The 24,428-nt window shown below is 38.1% G+C and overlaps 1 protein-coding gene across 1 annotated transcript in view; it reads right to left on the bottom strand.

Moving 5' to 3' along the window:
- PLD5 (phospholipase D family member 5) overlaps positions 1-22,855 on the bottom strand; it is a 403,422-nt gene extending 380,567 nt beyond the window's left edge. The window contains exon 1 of the mRNA XM_044004077.1: positions 22,667-22,855. Coding sequence (XP_043860012.1) covers positions 22,667-22,855 — 189 coding nt within the window. The remainder of the gene's footprint in view (positions 1-22,666) is intronic.
- Positions 22,856-24,428: the final 1,573 nt, after the last annotated feature.

Here is a 24,428-nt window from a genome sequence, read left to right as displayed (position 1 = left end):
GCTATGGGAAGACAGGTACACTGATGCACTGTTGGTGGAACTATGAAATGGTTGAACAATTACAGAATTTGATTTTTAATTACACAAGAAAGGTGACTAAACTGTCTTTAATCTTTGACCTAGGAATCTCACTATTGGTCAAATACCCCCCATGAAATGAAAGTCAGGCTCAATATAGTCTGAAATATTCATAGCAGCCTACACTGTGAGTTCAAAGAATAAGAAACAAAGTAGGTATTCATCATCTGGTAGATGGCTGAAAGAATATTGAATCTAAATACAATGGAATAATACATGGTAAAAATGACAAATGTGGAATTCAGATGAATATGGGAAGATGCATATGAAGTCATGAATACCAAAATAAGGAGATGGATAATAATGATATACATAGCTCTCAGTAGCAAATTTTGTTGCTTAATTGTTTTTCTTTTTCCAAAAGGGATCAATATAGAGGAGAAGCAGCAAGGTACTGCAGTGTAAAGACAAATACATTAATAAACATTGTGAAAATAGATAAAACTGATTAATTATAGCTATATAACATACAGATATGATGCATTCAGAATTAATTATAGCTGGTAAAAAGAGGAGAATCAAAAAACTTATAAGACTTGTCTGACATGACCTTTTTGTTTAAACTGTGTATATTTGATTACATGATTTATTTAACATTCTAAAATTTAAGCCATGTGTTATAAATCAGAAAATTTTAAAGGAATAGCAAAAACCTAGAGAAACTAAGGTAAAATATTATGGAAGGAGTTCTGCACAGGCATTCACCTAAAATAAGGAAATTTGACTTGAGTGAAATACAAGTCAATAAAGATGAAATTTATATATAGCAATTCCATAGGAAGAAGCAGAGGAACACTCAAAGAAGTGATGTCTTTTTCAACTCTGGCAATTGATGTCATTGGCTTTCTCAATAACATAACTACTATCTTTCTAATAGGCATTTTCGAATGGAGCATTTTTTGCTCTATTATTTTATTTATTTTTTTTTTAGTGAGGCAATTGGGGTTAAGTGACTTGCCCAGGGTCACACAGCTAGTAAGTGTTAAGTGTCTGAGGCCGGATTTGAATTCAGGTACTCTTGACTCCAGGGCCGGTTTTTTGCTCTATTATTAATATCACTCAATTTGACAAAGAGAACAATTGGAACAAAACATGTTCACCTTTATAGTCATTGCAAATAAATCCAAAAAATGCCATATCTTGTCCAGTATGGGGTGTCAATTTAACCTATGAACTGATTTCCACAAAATGTCCTATAGATACACACTTCCCAGTCACTGCAATAATATGAAACGGTCATCTGACCTATGGATTCTTAGGGAAAAATCCCAAATTGGAGCTGTTTCTCAGTGACTATTGTTGCATTCCCCAAAAAAAGACTTAGAAGCCTATGGTAGTCACAAACTAGGCTTAGAATTGGAAAGATACTATTCTCTGGTATGTTATAAGACTGGTTCACTTTTCTTCATGAAACAGTGGTGGGTCTTTGTATTTATTGCTTCTTTATATACATATGTGTGCATGTGTACACACTAACCAGTTATTTAATAACATGTTGTAGAATTTTTCCATGAATCAGTCAAAATCAAATGGAGTTTGCAGATTCCAGTCTCTTCCCATTTTTGGAAAATTGGGATATCATTTGACCTTCAATACTACAATATTTCTCCCTTCCTCTGAGACTTTTCCAACATTATCATAAGTCCCTCAGCAGTCATATCTGAGAGGTCCTTCAATTGGCAGCTAGGCGATCCAGTGGATAAGAGTACTGGACCTGGAGTCAGGAAGACCTGAGTTAATTACTGTGATCTTGGACAAATTAATTCACCTGATGGAGATAATAATAGTATGTGCCGCCTGGGTTTTTTTTGTGAGAACAAAATGAGATCATATTTGTAAAGTGTTTAGTAAACTTTAATGTGCTACATAAGTGCTAGCTATTAACTAACAATTAGCCAACATATTATCCATCCAAGTCTTCAACAAACATTTGTTAAGCACTCACTGTTTACAAGGCACTAGGGATACAAACTTTCCTTTTTTGTGTGCCATGTACCCATTGGACAATCTGGTGAAAGCTATGGAGTCTTTCTCAGAATAATGTTTTTAAATATATAAAAGAAAATATGTGAGATTACAAAGGAAACTAATAATAATAAAATAGTTATTGAAATATTTTAAGTTCATTGACCTGAAATTTGGGAGCACTGTAGCAGGGGATATAACATGCGTGTAAGTGAATATATACAAAGTAGTATTAAATCATTTCAAGAAAGGGCAAAAATAATTGGGAGGATCAAGACAGTCCATATATAAGAGCTATGCTTCTAAGGAAGGCAAAAATTCTAGGAAGTGGAAGTAAATTCCAATCATAAAGGTCATATAACTTGAAACTGCAGATCAATGGGTTCAAATGCTGGATTTTCTGCTTTTCCCCTTTAATCATAAGTCAATAGACCTTTCAGTTATGGAAAGTAGATGGTGGACATTCCAACATAAGTTCTGTAAACTTATGATCCCATACAAATCTCGTGTCTGGACAAATGAAATCAATTGTTATCACAATATCATAACTCCATTCCAGGTTTTTTTAGATGATTCCTAAACTCTCTATCTAGCTTTTATTCCTGTCCAAGTAGTATCTTCTAATGACAATATGGCTTCTGTTTTTACATCCCTTGATTTTGACTAAAATCTCTCTCTCTCACACTTCTCTTCTCTGACTCCTGAATTTTCTCACCTAAATATATCTCCTTAGTATAAAATTCCATGAGAGGCAGCATGGCATACTAGATAAAGCGCTCAGCTTAGAGCCAGGAACACCTAGGTTCAGGTCCTACTCCTAATACATACTTACTGTGAGACCATGGGCAAGTCACAACTTCTCAGTGTTCTAGTTATCTAAGTTTATAAATTGTAGGGAAGGTGCCAACAAGTGCTAATAGAAGAAACTTTTCTCATTTTGGAGTTCTCTATATCAATGAAATTAGATGTACTGTCTTTGTTTCTATGCAATATCACTTGTATACCTTTTACCTATCCTGTACTTTTTAAATGAGATATACCTTTGGAACCTTATTAGTACATTATATATTCACTCCCAATTATTTTTTGGGGTGGGGCAATGAGGGCTAAGTCACTTGCCCAGGGTCACACAGCTAGGAAGTGTCAAGTGTCTGAGGCCGGATTTGAATTCAGGACCTCCTGAATCCAGGGACAGTGCTTTATCCACTGCACCACCTAGCTGCCCCTCCTTTGGAACCTTCTTTTTTTTTTTTTTTTTTTTTTTTTTAGTGAGGCAATTGGGGTTAAGTGACTTGCCCAGGGTCACACAGCTAGTGTTAAGTGTCTGAGGTCGGATTTGAACTCAGGTACTCCTGACTCCAGGGCCAGTGCTTTATCCACTGCGCCACCTAGCTGCCCCATCCTTTGGAACCTTCTTAAGAGATATGTTTCATTCTATCAAGTCTCAGTGATAAACCGTGAAGTCAAATTTGTCTCACTATAATAATTTACCTTGTTATCTATAATGTGTGTTCATCTGAACTGAGGAGTTTTGTTGTAGCTCCTTTATTTGATTTTGTATCCTTTGAATTTCTGGGTATTTTGTCTATTATTCTTTCTATATTTCAGGTACTCTCTACAGTATCTGGTTTGGTAGCTATACATAAGCACCTTTTTTCTTCCTCTCCCTTTTTTAAAGCACTTTTATTTTGGTTTGCAAGAATTCAGGAAAATATATTCTTACTAGCCCTTTTTAGGTACACTCTGTCCCTGTCCAGCAGCCTGTCATCCCTATATTTTAAGTTAATATTTATAAAGCTGTTTAAAGCCAAAAAAAAAAACCACTTCCCTTACAATAGCCCTATAAATTAGGATAAGTATTATTGTAATGTGAACAGGCATGTGCTAAGTCATCTTATTATTTTATTATCAGTGATTAGATCTGACTCCAAGATAATTGATTGGTGACAATCAATGTATCTGTAGGTGTTAAGAACCAATTGGTAAGCACTCAGAATCAAATATAAGTTAGCCCATAGTGGTACCCTGTGTCATAGATTATATTATCTTCTCCATTTTATAGATGAGAAGACTGAGGCTAAGAGAAATGAAGTGGCTTTTCACAGACTACATAGCTATTTTGTGCTAGGGAGAAACATCCAAATATCAGGGCTATAAATCTAATGATCTTCATAGTAAGCACATAATAGATACTTGGGCAGCTAGGGGGTTCAGTGGATGGAACACTGGCTCTGATGTTAGGAGGACCTGAGTTCAGATCTAGCCTCCAAAACATACTAGCTGAGTGACCTTGGGCAAGTCACTTTATCCTGTTTGTCTCAATTCTTCATCTATAAAATGAGCTGGAGAAGAAAATGGCAAACCACTCCAATACCTTTGCCAAGAAAATCCTAAATGGGTCATGGAGAGTCGGACATTACTGAAATGACTCAGCAAAAATAAATGCTTGTTGACTGACTGATTGCTCTTTCTAGTACAACAACAACAACAACAACATGAATCACCTTTGAAAGGAATGGAAGTCAACATCCATTGTTTCCTTAATATCAACAATTTTGCAGTTGGGAGTGGGATAAGAAGGAAAATGGGTCACACTATAATCCATAGGTAATAGATTCAAATGGGAAAACTGTGGTAATGTTGACACCTGTTTCCACCAAAATGTGCCATTGATTTTTCCAGACAGAGAAAAATATTACCTAAAGAATATTTAGAAACTTCCAAAAGAACCCAAAATCATATGCAATAATAATAATAGAGAGAATAAAAGGATCTATAACTAATATCCCAGGGATAAATATTATCATGGATCCAGAAGCTACTCTAAAGATAGAAGGGAAAGTACTCCAAAGAACTCAAATAATTTTGCTATTTTAAAGAATTTCTGAATGGTCAAGTATTAAGGACATAGTAGGTTCTCAATAAAATATGCTGAATCAATTCAAGATTAAGAAAAAATGTTTCAAGATTTAAATGGTTAAAAAAAATGGCATGTGGAACATCCAAGAAGTGCTTTCTAGTTTCTAACATCCTATTGTTTTACCAAAAAGAAATAAATAATCATTTGGGGTTAGGTTTTACCTGTATCACAGTCTTAAATAATAAATGTGTCATTAATTTAATTTAAAATTATTAGAAATGACAAAAGTACCTCATGGCAATATTAATATCCCCACATGTCACATACATGCCTACACTTTACACACATCATAATGCCATCATCAGATACTTAGGGCACCTTAATTTGTATCTTGTGAAATGCAAGTGAATTAATGTTACCAGGAGACATTTATCTTTCACAGCTGGTGATGTTTGGGGTTTAATTTATTACTATAATATCACATTAATTGGGGTAAATCTAATTTACATGATAATAAAGAAAAATTAGTGCCAATCCTTACTTTCAAATCCTCTATTCTGGATTTTCTTTTTCAATTTACATTGATACAGAGACTCAGGGAGCTCTTTCTTTAGCATCTCTATAAATGGGAACACTTTCTAAACTACATTAAGAAAATCGAACAGAGGATTTATATTTACACTAGCAAATTTTTCATAATGGTAGAAAAAAGATTCTTTTTTTTTCTTGAAATTACAGAAGAAAGCAAAACCTATCTTTTTTTTTCTATCTGATTTTTTTTCCTCCCTATACAATAACAGCCATTTTTTTAATTAAAAAAAATTTTTTTGGTGAGGCAATTGGGATTAAGTGACTTGCACTTAATCACACAGCTAGTAAGTGTCAAGTGTCTGAGACTGGATTTGAACTCAGGTACTCCTGACTTCAGGGCCTGTGCTCAATCCACTGTACCACCTAGCTGCCCCAATAACAGCCATTCTAAAGAAAATGTTACTCTACAAAACTTGTCTGCGAGACTGTAGTCTCTAAGAGCGCAGAGTGTTCTTAATCTATACTCTATATTTTCTATCTCCCCAATACCTAATACAGTATTTTGTTTAATGAATGAAGTCAAGTCACTTTCTACACATACTGGTTATAACCTCTAGTCTATATTGAGAAAAAAATAATTTTCCCTACTTCACCATCAGTTAAGACTAGGATTTTTTTAACTTCTAAGCCTTAGCAAGTATTATTAGAATATACTCTAAATTTTGAGGGGGCATCTAGGTGTAAGTAATTAGTGTTTGTCTAACAATCTCCCCAAATACTTTTACTTTCTGGGGGTCTCTAATATGATACTTGAGTGCTTTATACTTTAGTTGTTCATGGATTCTCAAGAATCCCTTTCATCTTACACATTTTTCTTTGGTTGTCCCATCCCTGATACTCATATTGTATATTAAATGATTATGCAAGGGCATAATCCCTATGTTTAGGGAAACCTAGACATAATAGGCTTTTTTCAGGAAATTTCCTGTAGGATGAGAAGTAAGACTGACTAGAGTAACTAGATTAGCCTCCGGTGTTTCTCACTTCAAAAGAGGAGGAGGAATCCCCGTAGTAAGAAATGATTTTGAAAAATTCTAAATGGGTTTTGAAGAGGGATTTGGAAAATAAGACAATAGAATAGAGCAAAAGGTTTTTCCCAGCATTGTAAATGGAGTTCATTCATTCAACAACCATTTATCCTTCAAAGTACTGCACTAGGTAATAAGAGAATTCAAACACCATACCTGTCCTTCTGAAACTTACGAGAGGAAGGAGTAATCTATAAAAAATACTAAAAAGTATATAATAACTAAAAAAAAGTTACAAAGGGCTGAATAGTATACTGGACAGAGAAATGATCTGGAATTCAGGAAAATCTGGATTGAAGTCTCATCTGTGACACATGCTGCCTATTTGATCTGAGACATGACAGTTTCTAAGTGTCCCAGCTAATTCTTTAAGATGCTAAGTTGCAGGGGCAGCTAGGTGGTACAGTATGTAAAGCACTGGCTCTGAATTTAGGAGGGACTGAGTTCAAATCCAGCCTCAGATACTTGATACTTACTAGCTTTGTGACCCTCCTTGCCCCGCAAAGAAAGGAAGGAATGAATGAACAAACAAATAAATATATAAACAAATAAGGATGCTAAGTTGCTAAATAGATATCAACCTTCATTGCTAGAGCAAGTACTCCATCAGGAGCTCTCTATACCAGTGAAATTATAGGTCTGTTTTTATTTTTCATTTATATAATATGATCCTTAGTTCTTAAAGAGGACCAATGACATCACAAAGCTGATGTCTTGGACTGACTGGATCTGGGAAGGACCTTAAAGGTCATCTAGTCCAGTACTCACAGTTAATATATGAGAAAGCTGAGACATTGAGAATTTAAATGACTTGCTCAAGATTACACAAGTCCTGAAGAGCAGAGCCACAATTTGAACTTGGGTCCTATGGCTCCAAGTTAAGAGAGACATGTCTACTGGTTGGCTAAAGACATCCTTAATCACTGTTTTACTTTGTATAGACAAAGGGAAATGTCCCTATAAATGCACCTTCTTTCCCCCATGTTCCACTTTCATTCAATGCATAACATTACTGTGCACCTCAGCTTAATCTCAAAGGAGAAGCAGCTGGCTATTTGTTTTGGCAGCATGGCAAAGTAGGAAGACAAGAATGACAATTCCCTTTCAGGAAGATGATGTCTAAGGTCCTTCTAGTTCTATGATATCATGAGCGCTGACGATGTCCCATGATATCATCAGACTTAGAAAGAGAGAAATTGGGAACTAAAATCAGGATGGGTTCTTTCCCCTTCTTCCATCAGCTTCATAGGCTGCCATGATTAATTTATGCAGAAAAGACACTGCCTGTGTAAGGGGCACAACAAAGAAGGTGTGTAAAATGAGAAGATTCTGGCACAAGCCTTACTCTGCTGTAGCTAAGGATGGTTTTCTGGCAGCTAAAAAAGAAAAAATAACTTCATAGAATAAAGGTACAAAATTATATCTGTGAAAAGACTCAGTCATAATACCAAAAAGAAGGAACAAGCAGTGGTTCTCAAAATTTTTTTGTCTCATGATTCTTTTACATTTTTAAAAACTATTAAGGACTCCCCTAAAGAATTTTTGTTTATGTGTATTATAGGTATTGATATTTACCATGTTTTAAATTAAAATATCTTAGTATTATTATAAAAACATTTTTCACCTTGTGGATGTCCTGAATGGGTTTTGGGTAACCTCAGGGCTCCCCAGATCACACTTTGAGTACTACAAAAATAAAGAAATAAATCTATTTTTTCCTAAGAAAATAATATATTGTATAAAACTACATAGTCTACATCTTGTTCTGTCATAAATTATGGATTTATTTTGGACTATCCATGTTAATTATGCATAGGGACTAACTGAATTGCAATACCGTAAGTATTGCATTTCAAGAGATACATGCTTTAAAAGACTATCTTATTGGTCAGTTGTTAATGAACACTGTTTTGGTTTGGGCATTACTCATGTCAGTTCCTTGGGAGCTAAAGTCTAATACTGGAACAAAATGACACTCTTCTAGGTCATTCAACAGTTAATAAAAGTTTTGTTTAGTCATAGAGGGGAAATATATGACAAATAAATGCATAGAAAAGCATTATGAGTTGATTCAACTAAGCAAAACTACCCTGGATCAAAGTTACACATAGTGTCCACCAGACAGAATACCTGTAGCTCCTCCTGGCTGTTTTGTATTCAAGTCAACAGAAAATGATGCCAAGGGCCTGAGGCTTCAGTCCACTAAGCATGTCTCAACAATTGTTTTAATAGGTAGAGAAAGAAACCTAATTTGCAGAGTTGGGGATGGGGATCACATATCATATCATCTATTACTAATACACTTTAATGGGAGATATCTTCCAAACTTGAAATATATCAGTGAGCATTAAAAAAACAACAACATGTACTGAGCATTCACTAGATCTCCATTTCTCCTGGTCTGGGCCTGAACAGTAAGTCCCAATGATAGTTGTCAGTGGGGCTTATGTTTTAACATTTTTACATAGAAATAAGGCAGCTAGGTGACACAATGGATAGAGTGCTGGGCTTGGAATCAGGAAGACCCAAGTTCAAATCTGGCCTCAGACACTAGTTTGTGTGATCCTGGGCAAATCACTTAATCATGTTTACCTCAGCTTCCTCATCTGTAAAATGAGCTGAAGAAGGAAATGGAGAACCATTGAAGTATCTTTTCCAAGAAAACCTCAAATGGGGTTACAAAGAGTCAAATATGATTGAAAAATGACTGAAGAACACAACACAGATAAACACAGAATCAAAGCCTGGATATGTTAGGGACCTTACAGGTCACTTAATACAAGTCCCTTATATTGTGTGAGAAGACTGGGATTCAGAGAGGTTAGATGATTTTGTCCAAGGTCATAGAGATAGCATGAGAGGCTGAATTTGAACTCTTCATCCCCTCACTCCAATGCCAGCACACTTCCCACTATCTTGCCTCCTCTAAACTTAGATTGCAAATCTTAAAAGGCAGCACTTTTAGTTATATTTGCAAGTTTTGTTGAGGATTAAAGAAAGAAGCTATAAAGGGATGAAAATAGTTTAGAAACAGCCAAACCAAAAAGTCATAGCAGAAGAAACATAATAATTAAGACTGGCAGGTCTTTAAGGGGATTTTTAGCTGTTTTGACATATTCTTTGCTACCAAAGTATCTTTGATTTTCCTAGTCTACATTACTTAAACAAAGCAAAAGAATGAACAATTAACAGGTGAATTGAGACAGGGAAGACAGGCTGCCTGGATCACTCAATATTTTTTTCTTAACTATAACTGCTCATCAAACTAATTTATTAAAATCTTTTCTTAGTGGGGATTAAGTGGGGTAGGACACTGGTCAGTAATTTGATCTGCATATGGGGCTCCTGGTGGGGAACTTCTGCCAGCATAGATGAGTCCTTTCTCTGTAACTTCTAATTTTAAAGAGTTGGCTGGGGGGGGGGGGTGTGCAGGTTGCAGCTATTATAGCACATGGATATGATTGAAACTCGGGTCTTCTTGATGTCACGGCCATTACAAGACATTGCCTCTCATTAAAACTAAATTACATTTTTGAAAATAAAACAATAATGACTTTAGCACTAGCACAGTTCTTGGCACCTATATACTAGGCATTAAGTAAATGCTTATTGATTGGCTTTCCTAGCAGTTAAAAAGATGCATTGTTTATTTGGTGAATGACCACGGGCCATTGAACTAATCACGGACTCATGATGAGATAGCAAGTTGCCAATCATTAGCAGAGTTCAGTCAGATATGAGATGGCCACTTATGAGCAGGCTGCAAAAGGTATTCATGTGGAGTCCCATTCAACTATGAGAGTCTATGATGGAATTATGCTAACATTGTTAGGGGGTCAAATCACTAAGGAAGTTATAGACTCTCCTTCCCTAGAGCTCTTTTGATTGGCTTATGCCCTCATGCCTAGAATAATCTTCTTCTTTATTTCTACCTTCTGGATTTCTTCAAGTCTCAGCTGAAACCCCATCATCTACAAGAAGCTTTTTCTAATCCTCCTTAATGCCTTCCCTCTATTGCTTATCTCCAATTTATTTTGTATATGGTTAATATGCACATATTTGGCATTCTTTCCTTAGAGTGTGACTTCCTTGGGTGGAGGGAATCTCTTTTGCCTTTCTTTATTCCCAGCACTTAGTACAGTGCCTAGCACATAGTAGTTACTTAATAAACTATTAACTGACTTTAAAAAATAAAATGAATTCTGAAGTTGAAGAAGGGAAGTCATTAAGATATGGCTCTCTTTATGATGTTAGAAATACAGAATGAATGGGGGCAGCTAGGTGGTGCAGTGGATAAAGCACCGACCCTGGATTCAGGAGTACCTGAGTTCAAATTGGGCCTCAGACACTTGACACTTACTAGCTGTGTGACCCTGGGCAAGTCACTTAACCCCCATTGCCTTGCAAAAAAAAAAAAAAGAAATACAGAATGAAGGAACCTAAGAGATCATTTAATCCAACCCTTAAATGGATCCAGAATCCTCTGTACAAAATTTCTACTAAGTGATCATTCAGTCTCTTCTTAGAAATCTCCAGTGATAGGAAAATCAATACCTCCTGAGGCAACTAAAATCATCATTAAGTTTACCTGTTATCCAGCCAAATGTATTATTATTATTATTATTAATCACTGATGTTATCATCATCATTATATTATTCCTACTCACTGGACCCAGTTCTATGTATCACCACTCCCCTTCCACCAGTGACAGTAAAGTAAATCTCCAATCCCTATTCCTTAAGATTCCAATTTTGGAAGGTACCTATCAGGTGCCCCTGATGTTCTAGAGAAACATTCCAAATCCTTTAAATCATTCATTTTTCTTATACCATGATTTTAAGTCCCTTCATTATCCTATCTGCAATCCTCGGTTGCTATTTTTCCACAACATGTTTTCCAGAGTCAGAAAAAAATGCTGGTATGTCCTCTGACCAGGGGAAAACACTGAAGGGACTAGGACTTCCCCCTCTCTTGACAATATGCTACTCTTCTTTTAACAGACTCTCAACTTGAGAGGGACAATTAGAAAGGTGAAGGGCTTGTACTCAATGCTATATAAGGATCAACTGTAGGAACTGGGAATGTTTACTCTGGGGAAGAGAAGACTCTGGAGGGAAATGATAGCAGTAATCAAGGATTTGAAGGGCTGACATGTAAAAGTAAGAAGTACACTTGTTCTGATTGGTTCTAGAGGGGAAAACAAAGAACAGCAGGTGGAAGTTACAAAGAGATTTAATGTCAAGAAAATCTTTCTAATAATTAGAATTATCAAAACTGAGAGAGGCTGACCATGAGGGTAGTGGGTTGTCCTTCACTTGTTGTCTTCAAAAGGAGGTTGGATAGGGGCAACTAGGTGGCGCAGTGGATAGAGCACTGGCCCTGGAGTTAGGAGGACCTGAGTTCAAATCCGACCTCAGACACTTAACACTTACTAGCTGTGTGACCCTGGGCAAGTCACTTAATCCCAATTGCCTCACTTTAAAAAAAAAAAAAAGGAGGTTGGATGAACACTTCTTAGTTATGTTGTAGGGGCAGCTCCTATTAGGTATAAGTTGGACTAAATGGTCACTGAGGTTCTTTCCAACCCCACTCTTCACAGTTCTCTAATTCTGTTGTTTTAATGCAGTCATATTTTAAAATTTTTTCTTTATCTCTTGAATGGTTCTTTATTATACAACTGATCTCCCTCTCCCTTAACTTCGAGAGCATTTGGCACTTGGCCTATGATATATCAGGTTATTATTTATCCTTGAATAAGTCCTGTCACATCTTTCCCACTACCAGCTCCCTAGTAAGGTTCTCATTACCTCTCACCTATACCATTACCAAAGTCTTCTCACTTTTCTACTCATTTATAGCTCTCCTCCCTTCAATTCATCTTAAACACTGCTGCCAGAGCAACCTTGCCAAAACAGAGCTCTGCTCCTAATAATAACTCACATTTACACAGCACTTTGCAAAATTATTTTCTCACAATAACAACATAAGGAAGGAAGTGCGTGTATTATAATCTCCATGTTATAGCTGAGGGTCCTAAAGCTCAGAGAATCTATATGATTTGCCTAGGGCCATTTTGTCTGGGGTAACATTTGGGACTCAAATCCAGATCTTTATTCGGTACAATGCTCTTTCCTTCAGATCATACTGTATATCCTGTTACTTATTTGCTCAGAAACCATCAATGATACCATTACCTATCATAAAAGATCCAAAATCCTTGGCCTAGCATTCAAGATTTTCAATGGTTTTGCCTCAAACTCTCTTTTCATCCATATCCTATCATTATTCTCCTCATTCCTCATGGACTTCCAAGTGATTCTAGAAAACTACTTTCCTACCTCTGGAGTTTTTGCTCACTCTGTTCTGTATAGAATGAAGCACTCGTCCCCCTTACTCCACCTATTGAATTTCCCCCAATCCTTCAAGGTCTAGAGCAAATACCATCTCTTCCAATATTTCTTCACAGGTTTAGGAGATCTCCTCCTCCATTGCATTCCAATGGTCATGGTCTATGTTGTATTATTGATGTCTGTGTTTATGTTTCATCTTCTCTAACTACAGTCTCCATGATTTCAAAAACAGTCTTGTTCATCCATGTAGCCTTCATAGTATATAATACAGCCCCTCAAAAATATTTTCTTATTGGTCTATTCAATTTGAGTGAAGACGTGGACAGGTTTTCTAATTTTTGTATTTCGTATATTACCTACCACAGTTTCCTGTTACATGGTAGATGCTCCTTAAATACTTAGTGTTCATTATGATATTTCCCAAGATTCTTATGCTAATTCAAGTCCTTGATCTTAAGATTACATATTCTCTTTTACAATTCAGCTAGACCTTTCAAAATTTTACACAAATGTGTCCAGCTACATTTAATCTATTCATAGGATCATAGACTTAATTCTGGAAGAGACCTTAGGGGTCATATAATCTAACTTCTTTGTTTTAGAGAGTAGGAAACTGAGGCCCAAAGATGGGAAATAATTTGCCCATGGTTACACAGAAGGAGAGATTAGAAGAGCCAGGATTAGAAAGTAGACTACAGGATCATAGATTTAGGGTTGGGGTGTAAAAACCTAAGAAACTAAGTCTCTACATTTTACAGATGAATAAACTGAGGTATGGAGAGGTTGTGTGACTTGGCCCAATCTCTAATGTAGAATTAAATTTTCTGCTTTCGAATCCATTCCTCTTTTTGTTATACCATACTGCTTCCCAAGACCAAGATTTCTCTTGGACTTCAACCTTTTTTTTAGCTCTCCTTTTCTCTTTTCTCCAATTATCTGTCTTCACTCCTGACATGTTCCACAGATCACTAGAACATCTCTCCCCTCACTCCATGATAATTATATTTGCATTTCTTTTGTTTCTGCTACACTTGTGACTACACAAGCACAATACATTTTTGTATAAAATACAGAATGTCCCAAAAGTCTCAGTGCAGTAAATCTACTCTGAGACTTCTAAGAAACCTTGTATCATTATTATCATGAACAACAAATTCCTGAGGACCACCTACCACGTTTCAGGGAACTGTGGAAGGTACTATAAGAAATACGAAGAATTAGAAGACCTGCCCTTGTCCTCAATTCAGATAAACAGACCATTCAGAAAGTAGTTATTGAACTTTAATAACTTAAAACTATATTAACAAGCAGAAGGTTATTTCGATAGTCTGGGCATGAGGTGATGAGGGTTTAGAATAGAGTTCTATTCACCTAAGGCTTTTCTCTAAACTAGTCCAACCACCATTTGGCTGTCAAATTTGCTTTCCCTAAGAATAAGTATTACCATGTCATCCCTTATTCTATAACTCCAATGGTTCCCTATTACTTCCAGAATCAAATATAAAATCCTCTGTCTGGCTTTTAAAGTCTTTCGCAATCTGGCCCCTTTCTACCTTTCCAGTCTTATATCTCATTCCCATCTAGTGACAGCAGCTTCCTTGCTGTTCCCCAGATAAGACACTCCATCTCCTGAATCCAGGAATTTTCACTTCTTATTCTCCATGCTTAGAACGCTCTCCCTCCTCATATCCATCTCCTGACTCCCTGGCTTCCTTCAAGTCCCAGATAAAATTCCACCTTCTGCAAAAATCCTTTCTTAGTCCTCCTTAATCTCAATGGCTTCCCTCTGAGACTACTTCCAATTCCATATACATATATAGATCGATAGGATATAGCCTTTATGTAGGAGATATACTCTACATGTATCCTATAGGATATACATGTTCTATATCCTAGAGAAGGATACCCTATAGATCTCTATCTCTAAATCCTTCTTATTTGTACATCGTTGTTTTACATGCTATGTCCCTCATTAGACTGGGAGCCCCCTGAGGGCAGAGCAGGTATCTTTTTTTTTTTTTTTTTGGTGAGGCAATTGGGGTTGACTTGCCCAGGGTCACACAACTAGTTAAGTGTTAAGTGTGTGAGGCTGGATTTGAACTCAGGTACTCCTGACTCCAAGGACGGTGCTCTATGCACTGCGCCACCTAGCTGCCCCAGGTATCATTTTTTTTTTGCCTTTGTTTGTTTACATAGCAAATGTTTATTGACTTGACACGAAGAGAGAGTAAGAGGGGACAATCAACAATGTCAAATGCATCAGATAGACTGAGAAGGATGAAGCTTGAGAAAATGCATTCTGATTTGGCAATTAAGAGAGAATTGGTAACTCAACGACCTTTGTTTATGCCTTGACTGTCTATCCCACTTCTCTCTGCCTAACTAAATAGTTCGAGGCCCAGTTCAAAAACGTCCTTTCATGTTAAGATTCTTCTGACTACCTCAGCCTCTAATGCATTGTCCTTTTAATAATAACAAATCATAAGCATGGTGAACTTTACAAAGTCTGTCTCTACAAAGAATTCTATGAGAGAGGTGGTACAAGTATTATAATCATTATTTTACAGGTAAGAAAACTTACTTAAGCTCAGAGATGTGAAGGAAATTTCCTTTGATTACATGGCTGAATTTATGAAAACTCAAAGAAAGTTAGCTAATGCTAACTTTATTTGGGGGGGGGGGCAGGGCAATAAGGATTAAGTGATTTGCCCAGGGTTACTGCACCACCTGGCTACCCAAAAGCTTTCTGAGCACCTTTCTCCCACCCCCACCCCCACCCCTGCAAGGCAATGAGGGTTAAGTGACTTTCCCAGGGTCACACAGCTAGTAAGTCTCAAGGGTCTGAGGCCATATTTGAACTCAGGTCCTCCTGAATCCAGGGCTGGTGCTTTATCCTATGAGAATGTCAGTTCCTTAACACAAGGGCCTGTTTTTAATTTTTTTTTTTGTATCCCCAGTGCTTAGCATGGTGCCTGGCACACAAGAAGGGATTAATTAGTGCTTATGGATTGATTAAAGAGTCAAGTTTGTTAACTTGGAAGTACAGAGTGAGCTGAAAGGAACTTGGTAACATAAACAGAATAAGGCCAGAATGGAGGTTTGCCATATTATCACAAGTTCCTTCTCATGAGTTCCATTAATGATTTCAGATATTGTGTTATTTTGTACTGTTGCTTGGGGAAAAATATACTTTCTTGGTAAATATTTGATCTGTTAATCATGGAAATCTGACTGGCACTTCTAGGCACTTCAACATTTCCGATTGCATTCTTTTAGACACTCAACATTGAGTTTCTGCTGACAAGAACATTATACATTTCAACATAATGTGTAAATGTCCAGCAAAACCATCCTCCAATCTGATCCCCTTCTTGTGTTTTGATGGTCTGTTTCCTGTGCCTGGAATGTGGAATGTGCCACAAGTCTGCCCACTGAAATTCCTTCCTTTAAGGTTCAATTCAGGTGCCAACTTCCCTCACAATTTCAGTTCAATTATTTCTCCTTTTAAAAAATCTCTCCTGTTTGGTTTCTCCTAAGTTCAAATAAGTAACTTATATACAGTTATTTGTATACACCCTTTATCCTCTCCACAAGGTTATAAATTGTTAAGGCTATTGTGTTTTTCCTATTTGTATTCCCAACAACTAGTATATACTTCCTTGCACATTTTCTTTTTGATTTAGATCTATTATTTCATCAACGAAGGGGATTCCAAGATAAAGAAATTGCCTACATCCATTGATCTTGGCAATGACTCTGCAACTCAAGGGTCTTAGAGAACTATGTAGAGTACTTACAGGTTGTGATTTGTCCAGGATCGTACATCTGGTATCAGAAATGAGACTTGAAATGTTTGTTGAATCAAAAGCTATTCAAAAGAATCTAACATCATAGTTAAAATGAAAGCAAGGAAAACATGATTAGGGCTCAAAGCTAGCAAAGGCACAGGAAATCATAATGAAAATATGTTTTTAAGAAAACTAGCAGCCTTCCTAGAAATGGGGGTATCATGTACCTGTGTCAGAATGTGAGGTCTAAGAATCTAATATCTCTAATTAAATAGCTATAAACACACACACACACACACACACACACGTTATAGTCCAGTCAATCAACCCAACCCAAATTAGGAGGAAAAATCATCAAAGGCCATTTAAAACTAAATCAAATGTCTACACTCTGAAAGAGTACATTAGTGATGCAAATGTGATAAGTCCAATACACAGCAAAAAACAAAGAAACTTTTTACACCATACTGAGACTTGGCTTTATGTTTTGGCTTCTGGGAGTTAAAAAGTCACAGATATAATTGTTTCTTACTTATTCTGGGAGTTTATTTGTGTATCTGAAGTCAGATCCAAAAATCACAATATTTTTCAAAGGTCCAAAATGTTTGCTAGGCATTTTTTTAAACTAGGTATTCTTTTTATGGGATATGATATAAACATATCGCAAGAATTTTATTATAAAATTTGAAAAAGGTTAAGCTTTATTTACTCCAGTTATCTGTCTCCTTTTCTCCTCTCTCTCTGATCAGTTCTTTGAAGGTAGAAATGAGATTATATGATGTCAACATTTATTGCTAACCTCATCATGTTGGTCCAGTGTAATCTCTTTCAGCTATGCTTTTGTGCCCTATTGAAATGAGTAATTTCAAGAGGCAACTGTGTTCACGCCATTTATTTAGTAAGCACTGGTAATATAAAACCTATTAATTTTGATGCAAATTTGCATTTAGAAGAGATTTTTTTAAAAGCAAAGGTGAAAGGTAATTAATAAATAAGGATACTATGGTTCATTATAAGTGAGTTCTGGGTATCCTGACGACTTTCATTAAGTTTTATATCCTCATCATTTGATTTAAAAGGCAGTTAAACAGGGTTTCTTGTAGTCTAATAGTTTTATAATTAGTACGGGCAGCCCTGGACTATCAGAAGTAAGTAGGATATGGGATTACTTGTAGGAACTGAAAAGTAATTAGAACTGGAAAGAATCTAAGAGGTCATTCTGACCAGCCCATACCTGAACAGGTATGCCCATCCAATATTTTCCAAAAGCAGCCATCCATATAAAAACTTGAAGAGCTCAGTAACGGAGAACTCACAACTTTATGTGGGATTAAGACTGGTCAACAGTAGAGCAGGCAATAAGGCAAGCATAGACAGCAGGAATTAGAAGAGACCAGGAGTCAGCAACAGATTATATAAATGGGAAGCAGGTTAAGAACAGATATAAGCAGTTAGATACAAAAACTGAGCATTGAGAAATTCAGATAGTCAGCATAGACTTGAACCTAAGCAATTATCTGAACAACAAGGAAGTGATATTGGAAAAAGAAGTTTTGATTCCTTAATCCTCTCACTTGTATAGTGAATGAGCAAAAGACATAGGACTAAGGCAAGCCATTCTGATATAGGAGATCCTTGCATCTTGATCCTCAGCCCAGCCTAGGTACTATCTGTGTGAGCTTGGGCAAATTATTTAATGTCTTTGGGCCTCAGGGCCCTCATCAGTAAAATAAGAAAGCTGGGCTACACAGAGGGTTAGGTGCCCCAATGGCTATTGAGACTGGAGTCTGGAAGAAAAGTTCAAAACCAACCTGAGACACTTACTATCTGTGTGACTGTGGGCAAATCACCTAATCTCTATTGGCCTCAGTATTCTCAACTATAAAATGGGAACCATTTTATAGCAAGAACTTCCCAGAGTTGGTGTGAGGATCAACTGAGATAACATTTGTAAAAAGCTTAGCACAGTGCTTGGCACATAGTAGGTACTTAATAATATTCATTTCCCTCCATTTTCCTTCTTCAGCTATTATTTTATATACCACCTGTGCTATTTCTATATGGATAGAAGTTCTATAGCTATAGAACTTATCTTAGAGTGGGAGGAAGCCTGTTCCTCCATGGAGAAAAAGCAGGTACATCAGGCTGGAGTCAGAAGAGAAAGAGAGGGCAGGAAACTCTTATGAGTAAATTATTTGACAACAGCCAACTGTGTAAATATCATATCAAAGGAGGTAAACTGCACCTTTCCCTTCCCAAACAATGGTGGGGATATCCGTCAAGACAGGGTGAAAATATTTCCCTGAAGCCTGACCATGATACAGAGTTTCTAGTGGAAAACACTACTTCTTCCTACCCTTCTAGGTAGGTGCAAAAAGGGCTTTCAAGTTAATGCTTAATTGCCCTCTGGGATAGTCAAACTCTACTAAGGGCTTTTATCCAAGCTTCATGGATAAGATAATATGGTTTACCTTCTTTCTAGCATTTCTGTTCATGGTTTTGGCCAGATCTTCACACTACATTTTTAGCCTGTGCCTAAAAGGGATCTTAGATACTAGCTAATGAAGAAAAGGGGCTACTGTTATTTTTCAAGCACATCTCTTACAAAGGAAATTTAGGCTCCAGGACAAAGGAGAGCATTAAGTGTTTGACTCCTGAAAATGTTTTCTAGGTGACTAATTCAGTAACAGTTGAAAAGTGCATAGCAACCTCCTTTACACTGGCATGAAAACAATCCTACAAGATTCATAGCAGAAACCCTTCTCTTCACAAGTTTATAGATTTTGAGCCCAAAGTGTCCTTAAAAGTCATCTAGTCCAATCCCTTTATTTTAAATATGAAAAACAGAGGCCCAGAGAGATATCACTTCCCCCAAGACACACAGACAGGTAGGGATAGTGACAGGATTTGAACTCATGCCACACTGCTATATTTCCCTTCTGGATATGGACTTGTCATTAAGGGCTGAAAATGCTTCTCATTGAAAAATGATAAATTTCTTTTTTCATTTCTCTTAATATTTCAATGACCATTCTAAATATCCAGGGAAAGAACTACATAGGCAACTTTTCAGGCATATGCTCTATACCAGTATAAATGTAAATTAGTTTTGTCCCACACAATTCAAACATTATGATCATTTCTCTGATGCAGAAGAGGAGAGGAGAGGAGAGAGGAAGGTCTTGGGTGTAGAAGTTGCTTTTAGAAATGTGATGATTGTATATTATTTGATGAATCCCAGTCATATCCATCTCTGAATTTATTCCTTTGAAGATGCTGCTATAGAAATATATTTCACTTGCTCTGTGACCATGATTTTATTATAATAATACAGACATAATACATTATTACATTTCATTTATCAGCAGTATAAGTTATCAACTGTTGCATTCATTTTGGAAGAGTCTGTCTTAGACTTCATATGTGTAACTTAAAACCAATGATAGACTACATCACAGTTTATATGAAATATAGTACACAGAACACAACTTCAAATCAAGCTTTTAAATAGGCATATTTCATTTTTCCTAGCACATATAAATGTATGATTCTAGAAGCAGATAGGAATTGTTTCCAGCAAAATTCTATGAGGAGTAGCATGTCACCAAAGCAGATGCAACTTGAAGGTCTCCTTTCAGAAAAATAAGCAGGCACATAAGGAATATCAGAACAGAAATAAGCAACCTCATAAAGGAGGAGAGTATAAACCAAACCCCCCACAATCACTGTTTTTTTTTTAATAGCGACATCATTAATTTCTTAATATAAGAATACCGTATTTGTTTAAGGGACAGAGATAGAGAGAAGAAGAGAGAAGCAAGATGTTTTTTTCTTTTTTTGGGGGGGAGAGGGTGGAGCAATGAGGGTTAAGTGACTTGCCCAGGGTCACAGAGCTAATTAGTGTCAAGTGTCTGAGACCGAATTTGAACTCAGGTCATCCTGAATCCAGGGTCAGTGCTTTATCCACTGGGCCACCTAGCTGCCCCCAGAAGCAAGATTTTAAATGAGGAAGTCATCCATTCATTTATTTGGCCTCTAAGGAGTTAGTTGCACAATCACTGTGGTCTCACAACCCCCAGAAAGCTAGCTAATGCTTGCTTTCCCCCATTATCATGTAATTCAATTAATACTTTTAAAGACTATATTCAAGTGAATAAATATTTAATAATAAAATCAGTCAGAGACTACAGCTTAATAAGAAGCACACATAGAAAGTTTCCCATCTTCTATCTTTATTGATTTACAGCAATAGTATAAAGTAAGTAGACCAGCTAAAAGCACAGACCTTCCAGAATACTTGCATTAATAGTGAAAGTATGTACAATGAAGCATTTTTCTGGTGTTTCAGGGTTGTAAACATCATCCTAGTGTTAAATGCACAATACCGCAAAAATCAAATTGTATGAAAATATAATTTATTTCTCAATTTTAGGCAAGAAGAAAGCATACCCTGTTTATCTTGGATAAATGTTTTGTGCCCATCTTTTATTAGATACCACTAACTTTTAAACCGCTAGATATTAGAAGCTCTGCTTAATTGCCTCCATTGTTATAAGAATCAGAGATGGAGGAACTGTGTTGTCTTAGCAAATGATTATACACACTTAAAGGAGAACCTGCTACCAAATTCAAAGCCTGAAATGATGAGCTTTCTGGGACTTAAACATTAGTCCTACTGAGAAAAGGCACTGACCTTCCCTTTTGATTTGTAATAGGGAGATGCCCTGCTAACAGTCTTTCTACTGTGAAGCCCTGTTGTAACTGTAAAGCATTAGAGAGACATGTGGAGGAGAGAGAGAATTCACTACCCTATGCAAAGGCTGGAAATGTATGATTTTGAGGAGTTCTTATCCTTTCATCACAATTGGAGATATAACCTGAATACTGAGACCATAATATGCCATGATGACAAGCACAAGGTGGATTATGCCTATGCCGCTCAGAGAGATACTCTCTTCCCCTTAACTAGTGCTACTTCACTCTTGACTTATTTCTCCCAGGCTCCCCTTTGACATTTGCTTTATGGAAGCTCTAACAAATATAACTTAAAGAGTTTTATAAAATACATATAATTTTGAAGAAGAGTGCAGGAGAGAGGGTATTTTCCTAGCTGGTAAATCTATCGTCAAATTTCTGCTTTAAAAATATTCAACATGCTTAGTAAAGTTAATTTCATAATACACACACACACACACACACACACACACACACACACACACACACACACACACACACACACACACACACCCCTCTGCTAATCCAGTCCTTAGTATGAGTACTACTAGTAGGTTTGTGAGTTTCCCAGTGATCTATTCTGTCTTTTGCCTTCCTTCTGTTCATACACATTCCTCTGGTTTGGCTCAACTCTGGAATGTACCTATGAGCTTCATCACAATGGACACTGCAGGAAAACTCTAACGGAGCATGCACTTCATCTTCACTAGGTAACTTAACTGTTCCAAGTTTATAGAAGCTTATACGTGTGAGAGAAAAACGAAAATTCCCCTAACAGACATCATAAACGCACTTTAAAAATACATCGAATGCAAATCGCATTCATCAGATCCACCCACAGTAGCGGATCCTCCACAAATCTCACCTCCCCCCACTCTTCATCGCACATCCCGCACCCTCAAGAAAACACTACATGAGCCCAAGAGTTATGATGCAAAGGGGTTGCGCTCCAAAGGGAACCCTTCCAGTCCACTCCCGCAGGCTGGTCATTTACGAAAAGAAAGTGCAAGGCAGGAAACTAGCACATTGAGTGCGGAATGTGAAGCCAGTTTCTCAGGTCAGCCAGACCCTAAGACAGCAAATAGAGAGACCCGGGGAGGTCTCTCTGGACTAGGAGCCACTTCTTCCTACCCTAGTAACCCTGCAGCCCAAGCAAACAACCAGCCTCCCACCTCGGACTCCAGATCAACTCCCCAGCATCCTCGGGGCACTTGAAGGGGACAAGGCACGGGGGCAGGAGTCCCACTGAAAGAGATGGGGGAGACCCTTACGTGCTCCAATTTGTCTTTCCTCCGAAGCCAGACACTGGCACTGTAGTCTTGCTGTTTGACGCTGCTGTAGAAGTTCGCACCTACTCGAGTGAGGCTCGGGGAGGGCTCCTTGGGGCGGCTTTTGAGCCTCATCTGCTCGAAGCCCTCGTGGGGGGAGGACGAGAGCCACTCGTGTTGCCGGATCTCCATCCTGACATGACAAAGCTACAGCCCCTGTCCTGGGGAGGGGATGCTTGGGGTGAGGGGGGGGCGGGTAGGAGGGCAGGAGGAGAAAGAAAAGAGGAGACTGAGAAGGGGGCAGGGAGTGGGGGAAGCGAGGGCAAAAGTGCTAGCTGACAGGGAGTGGTGGGGCTGGATGGCAAGAGCAAAGAAGAGAGAGGAGGCAGCGGGAAGCTAGCTGAGCTCCCTGGAGAAGGTGGCGATGGAGGAGGGGGAGGAGGAGGAGGAGGAGGCTGATGTCAGGGTTTGAGGAGGTGGAAAGGAAGGGAGTGGGGGACAGAAAGAGGAGAGGGAGAGGGTGCCCAAGCTCCTGGAAGCCAGCCGCGCCAGGTGCAGGTGGCTGGCAGTCTCTGTCGCCCGGCCAGCTGCAGTCCAGGGCAGACGCCTCACAACCCGGCTCCTTGCCGCACCGGCTGGGACTGGGGGGCAGGGGACTGGGGAGAGGGAGAGGGAGAGGAGGAGGAGGCAGTATCCGAGGCAGGGCGGCAGGGGGTGGAGGGGAGTGGGAGTGGGAGGGGCCGGTGCTCTCCAGTCAGCCCGCAGGTTGGTGCAGTGAGCAGCTGAAGCTGCTGCTGCTGTTGCTGCTGCTGCTGCTGCTGAGGTTAGGAGAGGAACACGGAGTCCAGCTGCCTGCAACCACCTAGACCGCTACTCTTCCTTCGCCCCAGGATCTGGCAAAGATGCCCCCTGACAGTCTTTTCTCTCAAGGGATCGCACCTCGTCCTTCTCGTTTTAACTTTAAGGGATACACACACTTCAGGAAGGGAATCCTTTCTTCATCCCTCCTCCCTTCCCTCCCTCCTCTTCCTCCTCGGGCAGTTCCGGAGATGGATAGGATGGGAAAGACATTAAGGCTTTCACTTCCCTCCTTTTCTCACACACATCCATCTATTCATCTTCCTTCCATCCCTCCTGGCCCCCCAACTTTCTCTTATTTCCTTTTCTTCACTCTAAAAGTTGAATAACTTCCCATTCAAGGAATCCATTAATTCCTTCTAAGTGTATTGTGGATGGGAGGGGATGAAGATACACCAGGTTTTACTCCCAGAATGCTTTCTTCGTGTATAATACTTTGCATGTTAGGGCACAGTAATGCAAATCTTCCAGGGTGCATTATCATTTGTCCTTAACTGGCATTGTTAACATCATGATTACTACAGTCCAGCATAGCCACTAAAGCTTTCCAGTGACCTGGCTCCACCCCATCCCACCAAGTATCTACCAAATGAATTTCATGTTTCTTAGGAATAACACACTCTCTGCCTGTCCTTCCAATATATCCCTTAAATGTAATGTCCTTAGGCTGCTGTGCAGTTCTCTTATGTGTTCCTAGATGTCCATAGTCAGGCTTTACTTCCAGGGCTTTTCTGAGTTGATCTATACACCCACACATAGTCCTAAAACAGGCAGGAATAAAAATTAGTACAGATGATTTGATGCATTAATAATTAAAATTAAACTGCCCCTGTTTGCTTGCTTTCCTTACAGTCAGTATTCTCAAAGTGTTTTAGATTTTACTAGAGAGCACAAGCCACTTTAGTTA

The sequence above is a fragment of the Dromiciops gliroides genome, chromosome 4 (genome assembly GCF_019393635.1).
Source record: "Dromiciops gliroides isolate mDroGli1 chromosome 4, mDroGli1.pri, whole genome shotgun sequence".
Classification (NCBI taxonomy): domain Eukaryota; kingdom Metazoa; phylum Chordata; class Mammalia; order Microbiotheria; family Microbiotheriidae; genus Dromiciops; species Dromiciops gliroides.
This window is presented reverse-complemented; position numbering and strand designations above follow the sequence as displayed.